At 29.5% G+C, this 25,563-nt stretch overlaps 3 protein-coding genes across 4 annotated transcripts; 1 reads left to right on the top strand and 2 right to left on the bottom strand.

The window, feature by feature from the left end:
• Positions 1–949: 949 nt before the first annotated feature.
• On the top strand, positions 950–3,474 carry LOC112802868 (actin-depolymerizing factor 12-like). Its single transcript, XM_025846245.3, has 3 exons — positions 950–1,058; positions 1,760–2,019; positions 3,060–3,474. Exons 1-3 carry the CDS (start codon positions 1,056–1,058, stop codon positions 3,208–3,210), a joined length of 414 nt encoding a protein of 137 aa, XP_025702030.1. The 5' UTR covers positions 950–1,055; the 3' UTR covers positions 3,211–3,474.
• A 13,639-nt stretch (positions 3,475–17,113) lies between these two features.
• Positions 17,114–21,488, bottom strand: LOC112802864 (deacetoxyvindoline 4-hydroxylase). 2 transcript variants are annotated; one of them, XR_003202557.3, is made up of 5 exons: positions 20,678–21,488; positions 19,806–20,127; positions 19,082–19,416; positions 17,688–18,341; positions 17,114–17,525 (listed from the first exon to the last, which is right to left on the bottom strand). XR_003202557.3 is itself a non-coding variant. In XM_025846241.3 (3 exons), exons 1-3 carry the CDS (start codon positions 21,205–21,207, stop codon positions 19,156–19,158), a joined length of 1,113 nt encoding a protein of 370 aa, XP_025702026.1. In that variant the 5' UTR covers positions 21,208–21,488; the 3' UTR covers positions 18,870–19,155. The 2 variants fall into 2 exon arrangements, 1 of the variants encoding a protein (XP_025702026.1); XM_025846241.3 differs by lacking the exons at positions 17,114–17,525; positions 17,688–18,341 and having other exon boundaries at positions 18,870–19,416.
• Positions 17,301–18,334, bottom strand: LOC112804022 (1-aminocyclopropane-1-carboxylate oxidase homolog 3-like). The gene is made up of 3 exons (XM_025847460.1): positions 18,106–18,334; positions 17,629–17,687; positions 17,301–17,525 (listed from the first exon to the last, which is right to left on the bottom strand). The coding sequence occupies exons 1-3, from the start codon at positions 18,332–18,334 to the stop codon at positions 17,301–17,303; spliced, it is 513 nt and encodes a 170-aa protein (XP_025703245.1).
• Positions 21,489–25,563: the final 4,075 nt, after the last annotated feature.

Below are 25,563 nucleotides of genomic sequence, written 5' to 3'. Positions count from 1 at the left end.
AAAAAAATCACATTTCAATATGAAAGATGAAATTGTACAGAAAAATATGTGTTTGATTAAAATATATAGTGTTTGATCATTAAAATATGGGTAGTAATTTTTGGGAGTATAGATTTGTATTACATTATTTTAAGCCCATGTTACAAAAAAAATAGATGGTAAAAAAAATCAATTTTTTCAAAAAAAACCGATCTTTAAATAGTTGGTCCAACTGAACCATACTGAACCGGTATGCAAATTCATTAAATTTTGGGTCAAACATAAAATTTATAACACTTGTTGTACGGATACAATCCTAGCCATTGAATTAGTATCTTTTTACTTGGTCCATCAAGGTCTGGAAAATACTTTCCCCACCAAAGACAAAGCCATGAAGCAAAGGTCTTCTTCATAGACAGTGACCACTCATCACACACAACCCTTCTTCACAAAGCTATGCCCACCTTTCATACACTTTTCATCCTCTCAAATAATAATAATCTTCATCATTATATAAATTATTTTATTGTTCCTTGAGTTCTCATTATTGTTCTTAATAACTCGTTCATGCTAAACACCACCATGTCAATCTAACTGGTAAAATATATAGAAAATCAATTTTAACATAAATAAAATATTTAAATATTAAATATTAAGATGCCATTGACTTAACAAAGTGATATCATATATTATTATTAAATAAAAATAATAAATTCTAGTAACACGTTTTTAACATGTATGTATTTTCTGGTTTTCATTTCTTTTCTTTTCTTTCTATCTTTTTTTTCTAGCAATTTGCGAAGCGCATGCAATGGAACTAATTGATGGATAGAAATATAGTACCTTGTTCATTTGTGGATGTGATAATTCATGGTAGTTTAGCTACATTTTGACCCTTGTTTCCTCCCTCAAAATTCTCTTGCCCCCTCAGTTTTTATCTCTCTGCTTTCATATAATCCTTTTTATCCACCAAAATAAGAAATTAAGAATCTCTTACACTCTCCTCTCTCTCTATCTGTTCTTTCTTCCTTTCTTTCTCATTTCTCTTGGGATTTTTTTTTAGCATCGGCAGCAACATGGTACGATTTTCTATCTCCCTCTACCTTAATCAATATAGCTCTTCATTGTATTCTCAAGCTCATGCATTTAAAGAATGTGCAATATAATAATAATAGAATTAATGGTCAAATTAATCTTAAAACATGAATCATCTTTTAAATTTGTTTCTAAAAAATTCATTAATTAAATTGATTTTTTGAGTATTATAAATTAATTATTTTTGTTTTTCTGTCAATTTTTGTCGATAATTAATGATGTATGTGGAATGTTAACTGACAATATATATGACATCTAATGTGTCTAACTAAAAGTTAAGTGTCATGTATGGTATTTATTCATATTTTTTTATCATCCATCAATGAAGTGATTGAAAGACATTAGTTTATAATTTTTGAAGGACTAATTTGATTAATAAAATCTTTTGTAAACGAATTTAAAGAATGAGTTGTCTTTTAAAAATCTAATTTTAATACAATGTCAATGTAAATTGTTTTATACATGTATCCAATCATATAACGTCACATTATTAAAAATAAAACTTTTTATATTTACCGTATAAATAGCCATAAAAAAAATTGTAATCGCATGACTATATAAAATATTTTATACTATAAAAACATCAAAATTATACTCATCTTTTAAGAAGTAATTTGTCTATTAACCCAATAATAATATGGATAGAGTTAATTTTGTTTGATGAAATGATGTGTGTTTAAACTAGGCGAACGCGGCGTCAGGAATGGCAGTTAGCGATGAATGTAAATTGAAATTCTTGGAGTTGAAAGCAAAGAGGAATTCCCGTTTCATTGTATTCAAGATTGTGGATCAAGCAGTGGTGGTGGACTCCATTGGAGGCCCACAAAATACTTACGACGATTTCACGAAGGCTCTGCCTCCAAATGAGTGTCGTTATGCTGTCTTTGATTTTGATTTCACCACTCATGAGAATTGCCAAAGAAGCAAGATTTTCTTCATTGCCTGGTAATTAATTATAGTTCCACAACCTATTACTTATATCACAAGGTAACAAAAACTTGCCAATAAATAAATGACCATCATACTCGAATTCAAGGTATAATCACTACAATCTTAGTCATTGATCTTGTACCATGGGACTCATAAGTCATAAAGTTCAAATCTTATAAGATCAATGATTTAAATTAGGGTATATTCTTTAAATATCATTAATTCATATATAAAGAACAGAAATAATTTGGGAACACACAAAAAATTAACTATCAAATTAACTATAATATATTTGTATATAAATATATGTGTTATTTAATATATTTTTAATAGAAATTTTGTATTTTATATGAATAAAATAACTGATTTGATAACTGATTTTGGTATATAAATAATATAATGAATGTTTTGTCCAAAATGAATATCATTTATTGAAGGATAAAATAATGAGTACTGCTAGAGAGTCAATGGTCTAATGGTCTAAGTGTACAATGTGTATTTTAAATTGATTTTGGGGTTCACTAAGAATCGAACTCTTGACCTTTCGGATTTAGAGTTCTAATACCATGTCATGATACAACTCATCCCAAAAGTTTCAGCTGATAGAAAAGGATAACACTAATAGTTATATCTCTAATATTCCATAAACTTCCATTGTACACATTGTACAAATATTTCATTGACTCCCTATACTTTCTCTAAAATAATACATTAATAGTTTGATGATTATTTGAAGGTAGAAATTTCCACGCAGTTATTTTGATGTGAAATTGTTAGTTGAGAATTCTTAGATACAATTTAGTCAAAAATGTCAAATCATTTAACGATTTTTAACTAACAACTTCACATATAAAAATAATTGTACGTGAGTCTCCACCTTATTCGAAACACAAGAATTTCACCTAGAATTGCATTCAATTTAATTATAGTATCAAGTTTGATTTATACATGGCAAACAAAATAGAACTCTAGGAAAGAGCATACATATAGCTAGAAATGGAAATATGAGGGTGATGTCTTTAACTTTGTTTTCATGTTTCTAAACTAATGTGTAGGTCTCCAGATTCAGCAAAGGTGAGACAAAAAATGGTGTATGCGAGCTCCAAAGACAGGTTCAAGAGAGAACTTGATGGTATTCAGGTTGAGTTGCAAGTAACAGATCCTAGTGAAATGAGCATGGACATCATAAAAGCTAGGGCATACTAATTAATGAGCTAGCTAAATATATAACTATAACATTGTTCTTCAATTTTCTTTCTTTGTTGCTTTAATTTTCTTTGTTCCTTTGGATGAAAAGTTCAGAACTTTAGTTCAATGTATTATAGGTTTATTGTATATAGTAACAGTGCACTCTACTTTTATTTACCATTTACAAACTTGAAATTATGTGTAATAGATCTGTCATTGTTGATAGATATTATTGTAATTGAATGGTTAGTTTTGATTTTAATATATTCTCATGTATGATAATCAAGGAATGCACCTTACTAAAGAAAATTGGAAGTACTAATATAATCTTACTTAACGATGATAATCTAAGATTATTATTAGAGCATACAAATTTAATCTAGAAAATTCTATGGTACTAATTATAAAATTTATGTCTAATGTGTCTAAAAAGTGAGTGATAAAAAAGTGGATCTCATTATTTATATTTGTCTCAAATTAAATCGTTAAAAAATTAAACATATGAGAACATATTTTTAATATATTAATTAGTCAATTATAAAAAGTAAATGCTTATACCTAAATATGGTTGAAAGTCATCGTTTAATGAATGAATACTATAGCAACTTAAATGATTGAATTGTTAGAGTATTTTTAATGTTAGTTTTAATTTTATTTTTATTTTGAGTAGTCTTACAAGATGGCATATAAATATTTATAAGATTATATATTATAAATAACGATTTAAAAATTAAAAGTGAAATTTATTTTTTTAGTATTTAATCTTAATTTAGTTAAAATTTTATATTATTATTTCATCAACATAATTATACGAATAATAATTTTATTGATTCTTTATAAAAATAATATTATATTTTTAAAGTGATATCAATTTTATTTTATTAATTAATTTCGGTATAAATTTTAATTCTAAATTAATTTATTTTTTTTAAAATATATATTAAAAATGACACTCTAAAAATATTCTATTAGAGATACTTTTAGATTTGGATTAAGACTTCCATAAAATAAAGTTGATTATTCACATGATCAAAAAATTGGAAAATCCAATTCATATTCTCATGCATAGCACCATTTCAATAATTTGTTATCACAATTTTTATCTCTGTAAGAAAAATAGGCCCATCATTCAAAAGTATTTGTAGTTTATCATTATTAAAGAAAGTAACAAGAATTACAATAATGACATTGTGGTAACTTACACTTAATTAGATAACTACTTAAAAAAAAGCACACTAAGATTTTATTCCTTTCCAACATAAACATAAGTAAATAACGAAACTACATGACAAACAAATGAAAATTCAGAAGTAGCACTGTAATTTGTACTACATGTTATCAAAGAAATGAAAATAGACAAATCTCCATGATTTATAAATGTAAAAAAGAACAATTATTCCCCCAAATCCCATGATGGATCTGAAACCCATAATCACAAAGAACCAATTTATTTCAATCCCATTGTTCTCTCTTCTATTGTCACTAATACCAGGAACCTTCTCATTCAAACTGCAGTTGACTGTTAAAGATAAAATTATTACCAATAAAACTTGATATTTTAAAAGTTTGAAGACATGCAAGTTTAGCACTGTGAAAGAAAGGAGAGCTTGCATGCTTCTAAACCTTTCAAGCATCAAATTTTAATTTATTGGAAGCATTGATCATGCTGCTTGCAACTAACATATATTAGAATATAAGTTTGTATTGTAAATTATGTTTTGAGTGTGAATGTGATGAGTAACTTCCTTAAACTTTCACCTATTTATAGTGCCACCCACACACACATGTGATGAGTAAATTTTCTTTTCCTTCAGATTTTTCTTTCTTTCTCTTAACCTTTATTATTCATTCACCGTTTTTGTTGACTAAAGAAAAGAAACGTTTTTTTTAAATAAGGAAAATTATTACACATACTATTAAGAACGTCCTTTTCAAATTGGGAGCCACTTAAATAAAGATGTCAAAAATATTTTTTTCTAAAAATTAAAATTTAATATATATAATTAATTAAATTATATTATTTTTATTAAAATTAGATCGGACAAATCAATTTAGCAAAAAAATTAATAAATTAGATTTTGAATCGATATAAATTAATATTTTTTATAAAAAATTACTACAATATCCCTCTTATAAAATACAATTAAAATATTCCATATATATATATATATATATATATATATTAATTTTAAAAACTTTAAATTCTAACCCAATAACGACAGAGAAAAAAATGACTAGAATTTATTATTCTCAAAATTAATATATATAATAAGAGTATTTTAGTCATTTTATATAATAGGGGTATTATAATCATTTAAAAAATAATATTAATTTAGACCGATTCAAAATTTAATTCACTATTTTTCGGTCAAATTAATTTGTATGACCTAATTTTGACAACAATAACACAATTTAAGTGATTATATATGTTAAATTTTAATTATTAAAAAATATCTTTAAAAAAAAGACGTCGCATCCCCCTTCCAAATTATATGCAATATAATTTAATAGTAAAAATTCGGGTGCAGTTAACTTCATGTGAAGTTAATAATTAATAGCCGTTAGACGATGATAATTTAGTCAAACTTTTCAAATCATTTAATGATCCTCAATTATCAACTTAACATGAAATTAACTGTACTTGAATTTTCAGTTAATTTAATATAAAAACGGAAATAAAAATTTATTTCATGTGTCTACATATAAACTACAAAATGTAATTTATAAGTGATAAAACAAATACCATAGACGGATTATTATTGTTTATAAAATAAACGTCTTAACTTTATTTTTTCTCAAATTTAATATATGAAAATTTATTTAGTAAAAGTTTATAAAATCTTATATATTAAGACGTTAGCACGGTATGTTATATATAAGTCTTCGTTGAGTTACTCGCAGTGACGTTGAAGGTTAAGTGAAGTAGTGATATTATGAAAGTCAAGTCAAGCCAATAAAGACAAGAATAATTATTAAAGTTTGAATGTTTGAATGTTGAAGTTTCTACCACATGCATATATATGTCTTTCACTTAATTACTAATCAATTATACAAAGGAAAACATGGAAGAAAATAAAAAATGGTTTAATTACCCATTCCACACGACTCCTAAAGTCTTCCAACGAACACGTAATTGAGTAAATTTTTCAAGAAGTGATATTGAAAGTTAAGCTAATAATAAAAGCAAAAGTACGTACGTCCATTATGGGATACAATTATACACTCTCGAACACGCAATTTTGCAATTTTGAGGTTTAATTTCTTCGGTCTTTTTTGTTTAAAGAGAGATTAATTAAAAAAAAACTTGTTCAGTAGTTAATAGTTACTTTTAAATTTTAAAATTTATTTTGTTAAATATAATTGTGATTTTTTGTGTTTATTAAAAATTATTTTTAATTTAATACTCATTCAAAAAGTATATCCATGATGATGAATAATATTGGTTATGTTAGCTAGGCAAGACTTTCAATCAATTTGAACAAGGTTCAGTCTAAGTAGTACTGGGTTTAAAATAAGATGTTTGTGTATTTTTTAAATATTTATTTAAATATTATAATAAAAATTTAAATTAATTAATCGAATAAATTGTTCGTTAAATAAAAAAAAATGTTATGTTATGTGTACACTAAAGTGAGTTACTAAAGTCAGCTATCAGTATAAAATATATGTTGAAATATAAATACACATTAAAAATATATTAAACTACACATATATTTATACACAAATACATGAGTGACTGATTTTAGTGTACAAATAGTATTTTTAATAAAAAAAAGTGTATGTTTGAATTAAAGTTTATGAAAATTTGTATCAAATTGATTTTACAAAATCATTTGATAAAATTGAATTGGCGCTAACGTGATTTATGTTAAATAAATTGATATCAAAGTAGATTATAGTAAAATGAATATTATTTATATTGCATTATTCAATGTTTAGTAATTTTATATCAAAGGACTTGATGAGCGATTTTGCTTTTAGATCTACTCCCGTCATTAAACAGAATCTTTGGGATTGTCAGCCAGCTAGGGGTGGCAATGGAGCGAGTATGGGTGGATTTTTGTCCTACCTAATCCCGTCCTACAATAACCCATATTAAACTCGTTCCGCTTCTACCTGCGAGTAGTAAAAAGTTAAACCCTAACCCGCTCCGCCCCTATAATTATTAAAATACAACAAATAAAATTAAATTTTAAAATTTGTATAGCTATTATTACATACATAACATAAATTAAACTAAAAATTTAAATATGATACAATATTATTAATTTTATTAATTATATATATATATCAGGGCGGATAGGGACGGATTTAACCTAAAGCCGACCCTGTCCCGTCCTGCCCAAGAATTCGCCCCGTTAAAAACCCTCTTCGGTTCGGGAACGCGAATAATTATCCGCCCCGAGTGGGTCCACAGGTTCGGGTAGTGTTGCCACCCCTATATCCAGCAACCAGCATGAGCGTCGTTGATTCTCGTCGCACCTCCTATGGCCGTGGTCGCGACTCCCTCTTCCAATACAGGTTGCGGCACTATCGCACCCTCCAAGTAGTGCCCTGCTACGTTTGCAATGGGCACACGGTGGATGTCTGCTACTCTAAGCATGGATACCTGCCAGACTATTTTTGTCACTTTGGTTGACCACGGTTCCATGAACGCACTTCTGTTTCTACGAATTTGGCTACTTCTGTGCCTTTGCTCGCTCATTCTGCTTCAACAACGCCATATCATGGTTCTCCTTCACATGCCCTGGTTCATAGTGAAAGAAAACCCCAACTTTAGTCTTCAGATTTAATTTTAGGCCTCTTATCAGCCCAATCTTAATCTCTCAAGATGTAAAGGCAAATATGTAGTTGCATTGAGAGATACCGTGCGAAATCAAAAAAAAAAAAGGCAAATATGTAGTTTCAACTTCTAATGATTATAATTCTTCCAATCCAACTGGGTCTTTACAAAGCCTAAGTTTTTCTGTTGTGACTTTACAAAATCTAAGTTTGGATATATTTTATTTCTGTTTTTTAATTTTTTTTTATACGTAAATTTTTTTTAACAAACATATTTTTTTAGCATTTGGATTATTGATTCTAGTAGTGTTATAGATTATATCATACAATTTTTACCATTTTTAATTTTTTTATGATATTTTTTATCTACTTCACTTTAATTTTAATACTATCTTTATTTCTAAACTCACTTCATCATTTAATTATGAACTCATATTTTTAATTTTTCTTGCAAAATATAGGCCAATAATTTGAAGTTGATTGATTTAAGTCGAATGAGGTATGGGTTATACATTCTTGATAAATTCTTCACTGTTACGATAAGTATGAAATGGATGACCATGGGTGGCTCATATTTTCCATGCTGAAATGCTATGTTACCAAAATTCTTGCATTTAATGATACGTGGAAAAATAAACCTCATTGCATGTATAAATAGAGGTTAAACCTCAGTAAGAAACACACACACACAAAAACAACAGCAACACAACCAAATAATAAGAAATCGATTCCCTTTTATGTTGCAATCAAATACCCTTCTCCTTATATTACTATTACAATTCTTTCTCTTCTTTTATTTTATAAGTATTTTAAATTTTATTTTCTATTACTCTTTACATATAATATTAATAGCAATATTAACCATCTTTATTATATTGAGATAGTAACAATAAACAAATGCAATTCTCTCTCTCTCTTTATTTTTAATACTTCTTTCTATCTTTGTATATATATACACATTACAACATATAATATTATTATATATATAAATTATTATTGAGCTAATTATATTAAAGTCTTCTATTTATACATCTCTATTTTATATCTTTTATTTATTTCACAACACGTTATCAGCACGAGACTCTGATCAAATCTTTAGGAAGACTCAGGTAATATTTTCATTATGTCGAAGCTCTCTCATCTTGAATTCAATGCTCTTGATATATCTGGAAACAATTATTTATCATGGATACTAGATGCTGAAATCCATCTTGATTCAACGGATCTTGGAGATACCATTAAAGCTGAAAATAATGCATCCCAGAAGGATAAAGCTAAAGCCATGATTTTTCTCCGTCGTCATCTTGACGAAGGATTGAAAAATGAATATCTTACATTAAAAGATCCTGCAGATCTTTGAAAAAACCTTGAAGAAAGGTATAATCATCAGAAAACGGTGATACTTCCTCAGGCCCGATATGAATGGACGCATTTGCGTTTACAAGATTTTAAATCTATAAATGAATATAATTCTGCAATGTTTCGAATCACCTCACGAATGAAATTATGTGGGGAAAAGATAACTGACCATGATATGTTGGAGAAAACTTTCTCAACCTTCCATGTCTCGAATGTGCTCCTGCAGCAGCAGTATCGAGAGAAAGGGTTTAAAAAATATTCTGAGTTAATTTCTTGCCTTCTTGTTGCCGAACGCAACAATGAGTTGTTATTGAAAAATCATGAAGCGCGCCCAGCTAGCGCCGCCCCATTTCCTGAAATAAATGCGGCAAATCATTACCCCAGAAGAGGTAAATGGCAAGCTTTTAATAACAAGAAAAATTATGGAAGGAAAAAGAATTATGTTCAAAAGAGAGGATCTCACCAGAAGTGGGATAAAGAAAGGAATATCGGGCAGAATAAATCAACAGAGGAGAAATATTTCCGTTGTGGTGGAAAGGGCCATTGGTCTCGTACCTGTCGTACCCCAAGGCACCTAGTCGATCTTTACCAGGCATCTTTGAAAAAGAGCGACAAAGGAAAGGAAACAAATTTTGTTTCAAATGAGGCTGAGAACTCCACCACTCATTATGATGTATCTGATTTCTTTGAGGATCCTGAAGGAAATATTGGTCATTTGATCAATGATGGAATAGTTTAATATGTGGGATTGTGAAGTATCTATGTAAATAAATAATGTAAAGAACTTATTGTTAAGTTTTATTTTCTATATATTTAAGTTTCAAATGTGATCTACATAAATAATGAAATATTAATGTTTATGAATTTTGACATCATTAAATGTGTTATGTTTTAAAATAAAATTTTAGTATATGACATTATTTTATGTATAGTGTTTCTTAGAAAAACAATTCTGATCAAGTATTCAATTTAACTGTGCATACTACTCATTTTATTATTATTTGTTTTTGAAGAAAATGGCAAGGATATGTAATGAAGATGTATGCCTTGCGGATAGTGCAAGTTCGCACACTATTCTCAGAAGTGATATATATTTTACCCATCTTGTGCCAAAAGAGGAATATGTTAATACTATTATTGGCTCAGGCAATGTGATTGAAGGCTCCGGAAGAGCTATAATTTTGTTTCCTGGAGGAACAAAATTTATAATAAATAATGCACTATTATCTACCAAGTCTCTGAGGAACTTGTTGAGTTTCAAAGATATTCGCCGAAATGGATATCATGTTGAGACAATGAATGAGGAAGATCATGAGTATTTATGTATCACAACTCATGATTCAAATAAGAAAGTTATATTAGAAAAATTACCCTCACTTTCATCTGGGTTGTATTATACCAAGATTAGTGCAATTGAATCACATGCTACTGTAAACCAGAAGTTTACTAACACAAATGAATTCATAACTTGGCACGACCAACTGGGTCATCCGGGAACAACCATGATGAGAAGAATTATTGAAAACTCTCATGGACATTCACTAAAGAACTAAAAGATTCTTAAAACTAGTGAATTTTGTTGTGCTGCATGTTCTCGGGGAAAGTTAATTTTAAAGCCATCACCAGTAAAGATTGGATTTGAGTCCCCTGAATTCCTAGAAAGGATTCAAGGTGATATATGTGGACCTATTCATCCACCATGTGGATCTTTTAGATATTTTATGGTCCTGATAGACGCATTTTCGAGATGGTCACATGTGTGCTTATTATCTTCTCGCAACCTGGCATTTGCGAGATTACTGGCTCAAATTATTCGATTAAAAGCACAATTTCCAGAAAATCCAATCAAAGCAATTCGTCTTGATAATGCTGATGAATTTACTTCCCAAGCTTTTGATGCTTATTGTATGGCTAATGGAATAAGTGTTGAACATCCAGTAGCTTATGTTCACACACAAAATGGGTTAGCAGAGTCATTTATTAAACGACTCCAATTAATTGCTAGACCCTTACTTATGAGAACAAATCTCCCAACCTCGGTTTGGGGGCATGCTGTTTTACATGCCGCATCACTTATTCGTTTGAGGCCAACGAGTTATCATCAGTTCTCTCTTATGCAATTAGCTTTTGGCCAGCAGCCAAATGTTTCCCATTTAAGAATATTTGGGTGTGCGATATATGTTCCCATTGCACCACCTAATCGCACCAAAATGGGACCCCAAAGAAAATTGGGAATATATGTTGGATATGATTCTCCCTTTATAGTGAGGTATCTTGAGATACAAACTGGAGATGTATTTAAAGCCCGATTTGCGGATTGTCATTTTGATGAATCAAAATTTCCAACATTAGGGGGAGAGAATAAGCTTCCTAAAAAGGAACTTAACTGGAATGCATCATCGTTGATGCATTTAGATCCTCGATCAGGGCAATGTGAACTGGAAGTTCAAAAGATTATACATTTGTAAAGAGTAGCAAATGAATTGCCTGATGCATTTTCCGATACAAAGAGGATTACCAAATCTTATATACCAGCGGAAAATGCCCCCATTCGAATTGATGTCCCAGTAGGACAAATAGCCACTGAAGCAAATTCACACCAGAAGCGTGGCAGGTCTGTCGGTTCCAAAGACAAAAATCCTCAAAAGAGAAAATAGGTAAATAATATTCTTGTTGAAAAAGGCATAGTAGAGACATCTGCAGTTGTCCAAAATTCTGATATAATATTAACGCCAGAAGACGTTTAGGTACTTGAAAATTGTGAAAATGACGAGATCTCGATAAATTATATCTTTACAGGAGAGAAATGGGACCGAAATAAGACAATTATCAATGAAATATTTGCATATAATGTGGCATTGAATATCATACATGAAAATAAGGATCTTGAGCCAAGATCAGTTGAAGAATATCGACAAAGAAATGATTGGCCAAAATGGGAAGCAGCCATGAAGGCTGAATTAGACTCACTTGCAAAACGTGAAGTCTTTGGACCTGTAGTCCGTACACCTGCAAATATAAAACTTGTTTGATACAAATGGGTATTTGTGAGAAAAAGAAATGAGAAAAATAAAGTTGTGCACTATAAAGCCCGACTTGTGGCACAAGATTTTTCACAAAGGCCCGGTATAGATTATGAAGAAACGTATTCCCCTGTAGTGGATGCGATAACATTGTGTTATTTGGTCAGTTTATCTGCATATCATAAACTGCATATGCATTTAATGGATGTGGTAACAGCCTATTTATACGGCTCATTAGATCGGGATATCTATATGAAAGTCCCTGAAGGACTAAAGATATCTAAACCATTCAAGGAATATTCGCAAGGGTTATACTCAGTCAAATTGCAAAGATCTTTATATGGTCTAAAGCAATCTGGACGAATGTGGTATAATCGTCTTACTGAGTATCTGGCCAAAAACGGTTTCAAGAATGATGACATCTGCACATGTGTTTTCATAAAAAAAACTACATCTGGGTTCATTATAATTGCTGTGTACGTTGATGATTTAAATATCATTGGGACTCCTGAAGAGATTCCAACAATTATAAAAACTCTAAAAGAAGAGTTTGAGATGAAAGATCTTGGAAAGACTAAATTTTGTCTCGACCTGCAGATCGAGCATATAAAAGACAGGATCTTTATTCATCAAACAACATACACAGAAAAGATCTTGAAGAGATTTTATATGGATAAGTCACATCCATTAAGTACCCCAATGATCGTAAGATCTTTGGATGTGAAAAAGGATCAATTCCGTCCTAAAGAAGAAAATGAGGATATCCTTGGTCCTGAAGTACCATATCTTAGTGCCATTGGGGCACTAATGTATCTTGCTAATAATACGCGACCCGATATATCATTTGCTGTGAATTTACTAGCAAGATATAGTTCCTCTCCAACCAGAAGACATTGGAGTGGAATCAAACAAATCTTTCGATATCTTCATGGGACGGTTGATATGGGATTGTTTTATCCCTATGGATCCAAGTCACAACTAGTTGGCTATGCAGATGCTGGATACTTGTCTGATCCACATAAAGGGAGATCTCAAACAGGATACCTGTTCACATATGGTGGTACAGCTATATCTTGGAGGTCCACGAAACAGACGATTGCTGCAACATCCTCTAATCATGCTGAAATACTGGCGATTCATGAAGCTAGTCGCGAGTGTTTTTGGCTGAGGAGTCTGATTCAATATATTCTATCATCATGTGGACTGATTGATCATAAGATAGCTCCAACTGTCCTATTTGAAGATAATACAGCATGCATTGCTCAACTTAAGGGTGGATACATCAAAGGTGATAGAACAAAGCATATTTCTCCCAAATTCTTCTTCACTCATGACCTTCAAAATCAAGGGACAATTGATGTCCAACAGATTCGCTCAAGTGACAATTTGGCAGATTTATTCACAAAGTCACTCCCAAAATCCTCCTTTAAAAGATTGGTACATGAGATTGGGATGCGCCGATTTCGAGATATTAAATGATGTCGGCAAGAGGGGGAGACTGTACTCTTTTTTCCTTGGTCAGATTTTTTTCCCATTGGGTTTTCCTCGACAAGGTTTTTAATGAGGCAGTCCCCATCACAAAGGATTTTTGTACTCTTTTTCCTTCACTAAAGTTTTTCCCATTGAGTTTTCTTTAGTAAGGTTTTAACGAGGCATAATCCTAAATGGTCATTCAAGGGGGAGTGTTACGATAAGTATGAAATGAATGACCATGGGTGGCTCATATTTTCCATGCTGAAATGCTATGTTACCAAAACTCTTGCATTTAATGATACGTGGAAAAATAAACCTCATTGCATGTATAAATAGAGGTTAAACCTCAATAAGAAACACACACACACAAACAACGGCAACACAACCAAATAATAAGAAATCGATTCCCTTTTATGTTGCAATCAAATACCCTTTTCCTTATATTACTATTACAATTATTTCTCTTCTTTTATTTTATAAGTATTTTAAATTCTATTTTCTATTACTCTTTACATATAATATTAATAGCAATATTAACCATCTTTATTATATTGAGATAGTAACAATAAACAAATGCAATTCTCTCTCTCTTTATTTTTAATACTTCTTTCTATCTTTGTATATATATACACATTACAATATATAATATTATTATATATATAAATTATTATTGAACTAATTATATTAAAGTCTTCTATTTATACATCTCTATTTTATATCTTTTATTTATTTTACAACATTCACCAAGAATAATCTACCTATTTTACACTCTATAAATACCATCAATTCATCGCCTATTACCCACACAAATCTACGGATCGGGAAGGCAAACAGAAAGTACCACTTTTCTTAAGTTAAGATGAATCTATTGAAGAGTCAAAGGTTTCCAATGAGTACGGATGAGGCGAAGCATCGATCCCTAATTGTTTATGACATTTTTTTGAAAAAATACTTAATTTTTTTACATAGGTAATATTCCTTTATTTTTCTATACCATGATAAAGCATGTGATATTTATCATCTTTCCAAATAAAAACAATTTCATTTTCTCCCAACTTTAATAAAGCAATTGTAAGTTTTGATTTATCACATTTTAATATTTAAAGACTATTTCGTCAATTTTTTGTTCATAATCACAGATTTTTTTTATTATTATTGATAATTTTATTAGATTTACATAAATTATTTTATTAAAATTAAAAGAAAAAATTTAAAATTATGTAACGAAAAAATCATTCTTATGTACAAAATTCTATCCAGCATCAATAATACAATTCCACTAATTTCTACTTGCAAACTATATTGTCAAATCTACAATAATTTATAATTACAATCAAAAGGCACAAAGCCAAGCCAACTTACAACAAATTTTTTGGTTCTTGTTTACATTTTAATTGATATAATTATTATTTTTTTTGTTGTCTAGTGATGTTGCTTCTTTGTTTTTCTTTAAATTTGGGCGCATTCATTTTTGTGGTGCATGTACGAACGTGAGATTCAAAAAGATTCTAGCATTTTTTACAAATGTAATTGAAGATTGAATGATAATGTAGAGTATGTTGTTCCAATGCCAATTTGGTAGGGAAGCTTTTGTTGGCACAGTGGGAGCAATTGTAATTCGGGGCGGTGGCGTTTGAAAATCATCTTGAAAATCATCTTGATTCAGAGACATGAATATGGAGAGAATATTTAGAGTTAAATTTTAATTTGGCCCCGAAATTTGGCTTGATATTCAGAATCATCCTCACAATTTTGTTGGCCCCAATTAGAACATGGTGGACACTATTTAAATAACGGTGCATTGGTTTTGCGCGTAAACCCTTTAGAAACCACGTCGTGTAAGGGTTTTCGTGAAAGATGCTTTGGAGCAATACTCAAATGCTTTGGAGCAAACCCACTCTATTTTTGCATTAGCCGTCCATTATCCATTTTTCGGATAATTAAAACTCAATTTTATGTGAATTTGATAGTTTATTATCGTAAAATCATTTGATAGATTTGATTAAATTATTATGAGTAAAGCTAGGGAACCAAAAGCATATCAGCCAAAACCAGCCAAATATCTTTGGATGAATTCAAAATCTCTACGAATTAATATATATGGATGTTTCTTCTACTAAGTATCATAATGTTTATTTTTCATATTAAATGGATGTTTAATCAATTTAAAATTTTTTAAATTTTGAATTTAAAAAATTTAAAATTAATTAATTATTGATATAAATTAATGTAGTTTTGTTTAGTTTTTGGTTGATAATCTTTTGGTTCCTTATACTTCTTCAATTATTATCTAACGACTCTCAATTATTAACTTTACGTAAACTAACTGCATCTGAGTTTCTACTATCCAAAAAATGGATAAAACAGCTAACACTTTGACCGAAAAATGATTAAGATTTTTTTTGAATGAATGACATTATCAAAATAGGAGTGATATTATTATAATATAAATTCATACAAAATATAATTAAAAAAAACATGTAATTTTGAATGAGTGGTAGGTAAATGATAGACATGCAAAATATTTGGACTTAATTTACAAGGATCATAAACATAAAAATAACAACAATAACAATAACAACAATAATAATAATAATAATAATAATAATAATAATAATAATAATAATAATAATAATACAAAAAGTTAAAATTTTTAATGTATTTATTTTGTATTTATTAAAAAAATATTTTAAAATTTCTACTAATAGTAATATTGTCATATATCGATATGTTAGCTATAATAATAATAATAATAATAATAATAACAATAATAATAATAATAATAATAATAATAATAATAATAATGTTGTTGTTGCTGTCATCGTCTTGAATCATATTTATTTATAAAGAAAAAGTATAGGTAGACAATGAAAATATTAAATAATATGTTCAATTTACTAAGTGTGCAAATGATTATTCTAATATCAAGATTTAAGTTAGTAATTTAGAGTGTAGTATGTTATACTTGAATTCGGCTAATTTTAGAGCCTGTTATTCATGTTGTTCAAAAAAATTATTGGTTATCTAATATAATCTATATTTAAATCATAAAAAATAACTAATATTTTTATTGACCGTATGAATAGTCGTCCAAAAAATTAAATATGATAATATAATTATATAAAATATTTTATACCGTGAGTATATAAAAAATAGATTATATCAATGCATTAAAATTAAACTTTTTTAAAGATTTGAGAGGTTTAATACGTGAGTTTATGGGACTTATGATGGTATAACACTACAACCCCTTATTTGATATTGCATAAATGACTCACGTAATCTACTTTTAACATACACCAAATGAATTTTATTTAGATACAAAATATGAGAGCTTCTATATCAGTAGTAAGTGTTGAATCTCTTACTTTAGAATTCTTCGAGAAAGTTTGAAATTAATATACTTTCATACAGGAATATCTTTAATTCTTGATGCTTCATATCCTGAAGTATTTTAGTGGAGAGACATCGTCATCTAGCTTTGTGGAATTGTGGTAGTTTAATCAAGTCCTGCATTTTTATTTCCTTATAAATTGGAGGACTCTCTTCTGTCACCAACTCTTTTACTGGTCCATACATTCTTGGACATTCATCCTGAACATGTTGTCTCAGAGAGCATGAAACCAAAACTCTTGGTCCTACTTTCTGTGCAAGAACTCCGTGTTTGGCGCTCACAAACTTGTCATTTGTGATCAGCTGTAATCAGTACTAAGATATTAATAGGTCAATTGAACAACTTAAATGTTTGTTTAATTTTGTAGAAAATTATATACAAAGGTATATAGTAACGTAGTAATACACAATTGGATATACAATATAAATCACTACCAAAAACATTGATGAATTTATTATAATCACCTGCATCGTATCACCAAGATTAATGATGAAAGAACCAGAAATAGGAGTGACATCAATCCACTGGTTCTTGTAGAAGAACAGTTACAAAACCTACATCTGTATGAGCACTTAACCCCCAAGTGAGTTCAGGCTCAGGGCAAGGAGGGTAATAATGTCCAAGCATGAAAGGAGAGGGTGTCCTTCAATTAACCTCTGAAGCTTTATAAAAATTGAAGTTGGTGTTGTAGAACACTCTTTTTGTAATATGACGTGAACAAAATTATATCTTCACCTCAGCATCTTGCTCATGAAATCTACACACCCAATCAAGCATTTCATCCAAAACACATGGTGGAATGTCATGGTTGACCACTTGAAAGAAACCCCATTTCTCACCCGCATCTTTGACTTTCTGAACGATCTCATGGCATGAATTTACCTTCTTTGTGTAGTGATCCCAAATCAATAACTGGAATACTAACATTGGTAGCAGAGGAGGAAGAGGAAGAAAAGGAAATGTTGACTTTATGGCTTTCATGAACGAATATCTTTGGTAACTTGGTCAAACCAGCATCAACAAGACCCTTCACACCTGCTTTTGTTTCATCAAGAAGCTTTAATTCCTTGTTCCTATCATAACCTCCATCTTCATGATCTGCTTCCATCATGTTTCCTCTGTTTTCAATAAAATTTCTTTATTCAATTAAGAACTTAATTGAAACCTTGCATGTAATGTTATTTTCTCTGCCATGCATGCCTTAATGGTATCAATTATTGGAAGTCAACTTTGATAATTGCAACATTTATAATATAATCAAACATTGAAACTCGAAAGTTTATAAAGTTTGTAAAGATTGAATATTTTATTGCAACGCAAAAATAGTTTTGGAAGAAGATAAAAAAAAACACAAGAAAAAGTTGCGTCATCAATTTGGGAGTAATATTATCATTTTTCATGTAATAGTTACGTTACAAAAATTCACAACTAATAATTTTTTATATCATTACAATATTTGTTTTTCTAATAACTTAATAACACTCAAACAAACTCTTAATATCTCGGGGTCATGAGATTTATAATGGTACAACCACACTTATGTTAGATGCCACGTCATCTTTAGAGTCCAAATTATACTTCAATCAATTTTAGGATTCTTATTTGATATTCCATAAATAACATCATCTAGTTCAACATATACCAAATGAATTTTAAAGGGACTTTTATTTAAATACAAGAGGAGAGTTTTTAAAACTGAAAATGTTGAATCTCTCACTCTAACATCCCTCAAGAAAGTTTGTAATTTAGTTTCATACAGGAGTATTTTTAAGAAAAAGTCTAGAAGACCAGCAACTTTATTAAATTCTGGCCAGCATGTAACCAGTAAGAAAAAGTGAGTCATTAGATGAAATCTCACATCAATCTCACACCATTAAAATCATCATTGATGGTTGTTTGATTAGCATTCCTCAATCTTTAATTCTTGATGCTTCATAGCCTGAAGTGTTTTAGTGGAGAGGAGACATCGTAATCTAGCTTTGTGGTATACACCAGTTTAACCAAGTCCGACATTTTCATTTCCTTATAAATTGGAGGATTCTCCTTTGTCACCAACTCTTTTATTGGTCCATACATTCTTGGACATTCATTTTGAACATGTTGTCTCAGAGAGCATGAAACCGAAACTCGTGGACCTACTTTTTGAGCCACAACTCTGTGCTTGGCGCTCATAAATTTGTCATTTGTGATTAGCTGTAATCAGTGTTACGACATTAAATAAGTCACTTGAACAACTTAACTATTTGTTTGATGGAATATTATATAACAGTAATACATGATTAGTTAGGTATTTGCTTAAAATAGAAATTAAATTCAATATAAAATATAAAGATTAAAGTACGTTTCTCTAATGTTTAATTTTTTTATTTTTAATATGAGTTTTTTATTTATATCAAAATTATTTCTATACATTTTTAATTTTGTCTCTAAAATTTTAAACAGAATTAAAGTTCAGAATAATTTTAACATAAATAAAAATATTAAGAACAAAATAAAATTATAAATTATAAATATTAAAGATAAAAAATATACTTTACTTTTAATATAAATTCTGACACAATCAATGATAAAACTATGATCACCTGCATCATGTCACCAAGGTTAATGATGAAAGCACCAGGAAAGGGAGTAATATCAAACCATTGATTTTCATGAAAGACTTGAAGTCCACCAACTTGGTCTTGTAGAAGAATAGTTACAAACCCCATATCCGTATGAGAACTTAACCCCCAAGTGAGTTCAGGCTCAGGGCAAGGAGGGTAATAATTTCCAACCATGAAAATCCCTTCACCACAATCTATGTCCTTGAGGTAATTGCCTTCTAGGCCTAATGCCTCCGAAAGCAATTCTAACAGCGTCAGTGCCAATTTCTTAAGATGATCTAAGTACTCAATTATTACATCCCTGCAAACAAATTAATCTCGCACGTCATGGAAACAAATAATTTTAACATTTTTTTTTGTGTTTTTATCTTTCAAAATTTATTTTCTCTTCTTATTTTTATTTTTTCTTAAACAAAATATTAAATAATGAAAATATAGAAAATAAAATAGAAAGGTAATTAGTTTCTTCTAAACAAAAATCAAATCCATCACTTTATTTAAAGAAAAAAAAGATAGCGATTAGCTAAGTTAAATTAATAGATAAAAATTTATGTACAGTTATTTTTATAAAAAATAAATAGTGAAAAGCATATTGAATTTTTTAATATTTTATTATTATTAATTATATATTAAAATGTTTTAGAATATCTCTTTAACTTAGTAGGTCAAGAACTAGTTCATTTCAAATAAGAGTTTTATTTAAAGGTTTACACTCAACTAATGGTTATTGCATACACAAGAAGAGATTCAAATTTTTTGACATTTGTTTAAACAAACGTATAAATTAATCACTTGACTAATCCAAATTAGTGAGTGTCTACCAAACTAAACCAAGCTAGAGTTCTACTCACCTGCAAATAGAAGGGAGTTGGTGAGGGTCAAGGGGTCCTGGTGCCAATAAACAATAGAGGGTGTCCCTCCAATTAACCTCTGAAGTAGAAAAATTGAAGTTGGTGTTGTAGAACACTCTCTTTGTAATATCACGTGAATAGAATTCTCTCTTCACCTCAGCATCTTGCTCATGAAATTTACGCACCCCATCAAGCATTTCATCCAAAACACTCTGTGGAATTTCATGGTTGACCACTTGAAAGAACCCCCATTTTTCACCTGCATCTTTGAATTTCTGAACGATCTCATGGCGTGAATTACCTTCTTCGTGTAGTGATCCCAAATCAATAACTGGAATACTAACATTGGTAGCAGAGGAGGAAGAAGAAGGAGAAGAAACGTTGACTTTATGGTTATCATGAACGAATATCTTTGGTAACTTAGTCAAACCAGCATCAACAAGACCCTTCACACCTGCTTTTGTTTCATCAAGAAGCTTTAATTCCTTGTTCCTATCATAACCTCCGTCTTCATGATCTGCTTCCACCATGTTTCACTCTGTTTTCAATAAAATTTCTTTATTCAACTAAAAACTTAATTCATGGTATCTAGAAACCTCGCGGGTGTAATGTTATTTGCCTGTCATAACAAGAGTCGTGTTCTATTTGATTTTCTTCTGCATCAGTAGCCATCATGTTATTCAATTCCACTCTCTTTCTGATAACAGCACATTGCTATCCATAAAAACATGTGGTTAGTTTCTTTTTTAATTTCCTCAACTTTATCTCTCGAATGTCATTCTCTGCTTCTCTGGAAGTCTTTTTTGACGCCGGAATTTAGTACTATTTTGGGTGAGCTTATAATAAAAGATTTTTTTAAGTTATCTTTTTTTAAAAGATTTTATAGAGAAGTAAAAGTAATTTTATGTTTGGATATCTCATGTAAAAATGTCTTTTTATTTATCAATTATGTTTGGATATAACAATATAAAAGTACTTTTTTGTTTATTTATTACATGAAAAATATTTTTTTTAAGAAAAAAGATCTTTTAAAAAAGATGTAAATTACATTTTTTTAAAAAAGATCTTTTTTTGATTTTACTAGTGCTTTTACTTTTACTATTAGAAATTTGCCAAACACATTAAAAAATAAAAAAAATATTTTTTTAATAAAATAATGACACCCAAACATGCACTAAACTTATTGAGTTTATGAACTTAAGTTGCCATAAGGGGAAAAAAAGGGTGAAAATTTGTAAAAACTATAATCAAATTAATTTATAGTTGTAAATAAAATATACAAAAATTAGATATCTATTTAAATATAAAATTATTATTTTTCAACAATATGAGTAATGCAAAATAATCGTCCGTGCAGTATGATCAATTGAAGTTTCTATACACAACTTTTTTCCAATGTCATTGAGTTTGTTTTTTTTTTTTGACAAAACATGATAGTCGTTATCTATTGTTAGTGTCCAAATAGTACCTTATAAATATCATCCATATTTAAATTTGAAAAAATTTAGGTAATCAACAACATTGGTGAATGGTGAATAATGAATATATCTAATGTTTATTTTACTAGATGTGTAGATGGTTATTCTAATATTAAGATTTAAGTTAATAACTTAAAAGTATAGTGTATTTTTATTTTATTGATGATTATTTATATTGTTAAAAAAAATCATTAGTTACTTAACATAACCCTGTTAACTTTTCTTCCTTCTTCACGTCCAATAACTTTGATCTTCTAGTGCCACCCATCTATGATTGTACGCATTGTCCTAACAAGAGCTTTCCCGATTATGCCCAACAATCCCATTCCACTCTCGACTGTGTCTCTGAAAAGTTTTCCAACCGATTCAAAATGCATGCATCGCAGTTACAGCCAAAAAATGCTATAATTTTTTAGGCTTTATTTTCTGAAAGATTTAAACATCGCAATTAATTTTTTATTCTACATTTTTTTATTTGTCAAATTTATTTCTTTTTAAAAAAATAATTTTGAATATACCATAAAAATAATGTGATATATTAAATGGTATACATGACAAGTAGAAATATATCTCAATATATAAGTATAATTAGTTTATATTTTTATTTTTTGTTTTAAAATTTTATAAAAAAATAATAATAACAAATTATATATTTTTAGATACTATTTTCAGTTTTTATGTAAAAATATTTTTCAGGCCAATGAAAGATTGGATTGGAAAACATAGTACATGCTGACGCCGCTCAAGCGGTTGTACACATAGTTAGTAGCAGACCAGATTCCCTATTGAGACAAAATCACCATTCTCCTAAGCGAAGCAGCAGTAGAACCAGAGCTGTGCATTGGAACCATAATCCAACTCATCTTCCACTCCCCCAGACGAACTTGGAGCTATCATCTGAGGAAGATGCAACCATCTTGTTACAGCTCTTGTTGTCTGCCACTGAAGAATGGAAAGGCAAAGCTTCACACTGCGGGCGCATCCTGCATCGGGCTAATCTCAAGTATGTTACTTTCTACTTGAAGTTTGAGTAGTTGCACGATGTACAATGTCTATCTCATAGAGGGTTCATATACTTCTGGATAATCGAGTCTCATCTCATTTTTGCCAAGTTTAGAAAAAAAGATTGAAGTGTTGACAAAATTGACCATGAATAATTTAAATAAACTTGTAATCATGAAAGATTATATATCTAACCAAATGTTAGTATGTGAGATACGCCGTTAGTCTTCAAAAATATTAAGTGAAATTGTTACTAAAATATTTAAATTTATTTTAATTCTAATTTAAATTTTTTTAACTTATATGAATAATTGTAATATCTTTTTAAGTTAAAAAATATTTTTAGTGAGGAAAAATTTAGAAACGTCAAGTTTTGATTGAGGGTCAATAAACCTGTTGTTTTCATAATTATTTATCAAATTTTAGTTTAAATTTAATTTAAATAAGAAAAAATAACATTTTTTTATACTTTATCAAAAATTTCACTTAAATAAATGGTTGGTGTTTCTGGCCGCGACGGACCGGAGTGATGAAAAGAGAATGGGCGAGAGAAAAACTCTCCAAAATAAAAATCACACGCGAAGAGGGAAAATTATTGTACAAGTAATTGCACCATTTGAAAATTTAGATGAGGTCGCTCTCCTCCGTTCGTTCTGTACTTGACTTACGAGCTCGTGTAGTACTCGCCCGATAATTTGTGATCTTGACGCTATCATGTTAAAGTTGTAATCTAGGGAACTAGACCCCGCACAGCAAAGAACGAAGTAACTCTCTTATTTTTTTGAAATTCAAATTACAAAACTATTTGAAATTAATTATCATTTGATTTTAATTTTTTTTAACGCTATTGTTTACATTATTCAATAAATTTATTGTTTTTCTATACTTTTATATATATATATATATATTTATTTATTAAGGTACAGGTGGACAAAATTATTTTTCATATTATATTATGATGCAATTATTTGTTTAAGAGCTATATAAATTATTTTATAAGTAATTATAAAATAAAAATTTATCTATTATTATTTTAGTTATCTAAAAGTTACATAAAAAAAAGTTGATAGTATTAGATTTTTCTCACAATTAAAACTATAATACCTATTAATTAAAGTGTTCTAAAGAAGACAAAAGTTTAAAATCTTTTTTTAAACTCAAGGCATTTTTTCATAAACAAAGAGCAAAATATATTAATTACAAAAAAAAAGAAACGTAATTACGCAACGGAATAAGGATATTTAAGATGTCAAAGTTTCTATGAATTTGGTTCGTCCAACAAAGTCATTTTATTCCATCTATTTTCTTTCAAATTTTTGAGTTAAATCTCAATTTGGCTCTTGAAATTAAAAATTCAAGCTACTTGAACCTGTTCTATGCATTGGACGTGTGCTTCAAGTTGAGCTGCTGGGCAGAGTTCAAAAGCAAGAAATGTATCAATTATTTTACATATGGTTACTTTTGCAAATCCTTTCTCTCGCACATACACATGCACACGAGCACACCCCGTCATAAGCAGTTGTGCATAAATTATTCAATGTTATTTTGCTTAAAATTGTTAATATTAATGTATGAATACTATTAGTACTCCTAGTACTCTCTGTTTTTATTGAGTATTGTGTGACATAATGAATTACAGCTATATAATAGAAAATGCAGAAATAATTAGTATAATTTTTTTTTTCTTTCTTCTTTCCTTTTGGCTATATATAGCTATACCTTTAGTATATGTAAAGGTATGATTTTCTACTAATGCAATAGACACATTTATCTTTCTTTAGCTTGCTTTTCACTAAGAAATTTACAGCTCATAACGGATTTCATCAGTTAAAGGCAACTCGTGATGAGACTTTTGATGGAAGGTCAGCAAATACTATTGCCATTTTCCTTCCAAAGATGGCAGACAATGTTATAGAACATAGTAACCAAACATTATTTTGTAACATCTAAAATGCTGAATGCTTCGTGCTGTTGTTTCCTTTTCTAGAGAACAATCATGGTAGTGTTTATGACTCGGTCAATTATTTACATCTTGAACTAGTCTTCTGAGTCTAAACTTGTCAAGGATTATGATATTTTTTTTTAATTCTCAAAGAATAATCATTTTGCTTATATGTTTCTAACTTTGATAAATTGGACATCTTTGATGCAGCATATGCAGCATCTCTCGTTCAAGTCGTGGGATGACCACTTTTGCCAGCATTTGATGTCAAAATACACCATCCATCAGGAAAGTGTACATTGAACTACTGCCCTCAAACAGATTGTTGCATGTCTCCAATAAGAAAAGGCGACTCGAGCAGTCCTTCACGACTCCGGACTTTTACCACAAGTATGATGCAGAGGGGCGTGAGACGTTGGGAGCAAATTCTTATTGCTGCACTGCTTGGTCCTGGCGCTGTTGTA

Source organism: Arachis hypogaea, chromosome 5 (genome assembly GCF_003086295.3).
Source record: "Arachis hypogaea cultivar Tifrunner chromosome 5, arahy.Tifrunner.gnm2.J5K5, whole genome shotgun sequence".
NCBI classification, from domain to species: domain Eukaryota; kingdom Viridiplantae; phylum Streptophyta; class Magnoliopsida; order Fabales; family Fabaceae; genus Arachis; species Arachis hypogaea.
The sequence above is the reverse complement of the archived record's forward strand: the minus strand, read 5'-3'. Positions and strand labels throughout refer to the sequence as shown.

Excerpts from the sequence above, each read along its gene's own strand:
- LOC112802868 (XM_025846245.3), top strand. Across the intron at positions 2,020-3,059 it reads AAGATTTTCTTCATTGCCTG|GTCTCCAGATTCAGCAAAGG; the intron begins GTAATTAATTAT and ends ACTAATGTGTAG.
- LOC112804022 (XM_025847460.1), bottom strand. The coding sequence starts at position 18,334 with ATGATGGAAGCAGATCATGAAGATGGAGGTTATGATAGGAACAAGGAA. Across the intron at positions 17,688-18,105 it reads GGGATCACTACACAAAGAAG|GTGATTATAATAAATTCATC; the intron begins GTAAATTCATGC and ends GATACGATGCAG. Across the intron at positions 17,526-17,628 it reads TATATTGTATATCCAATTGT|CTGATCACAAATGACAAGTT; the intron begins GTATTACTACGT and ends TACTGATTACAG.
- LOC112802864 (XM_025846241.3), bottom strand. The coding sequence starts at position 21,207 with ATGGTGGAAGCAGATCATGAAGACGGAGGTTATGATAGGAACAAGGAA. Across the intron at positions 20,128-20,677 it reads CAACTCCCTTCTATTTGCAG|GGATGTAATAATTGAGTACT; the intron begins GTGAGTAGAACT and ends ATTTGTTTGCAG. Across the intron at positions 19,417-19,805 it reads ACCTTGGTGACATGATGCAG|CTAATCACAAATGACAAATT; the intron begins GTGATCATAGTT and ends CACTGATTACAG.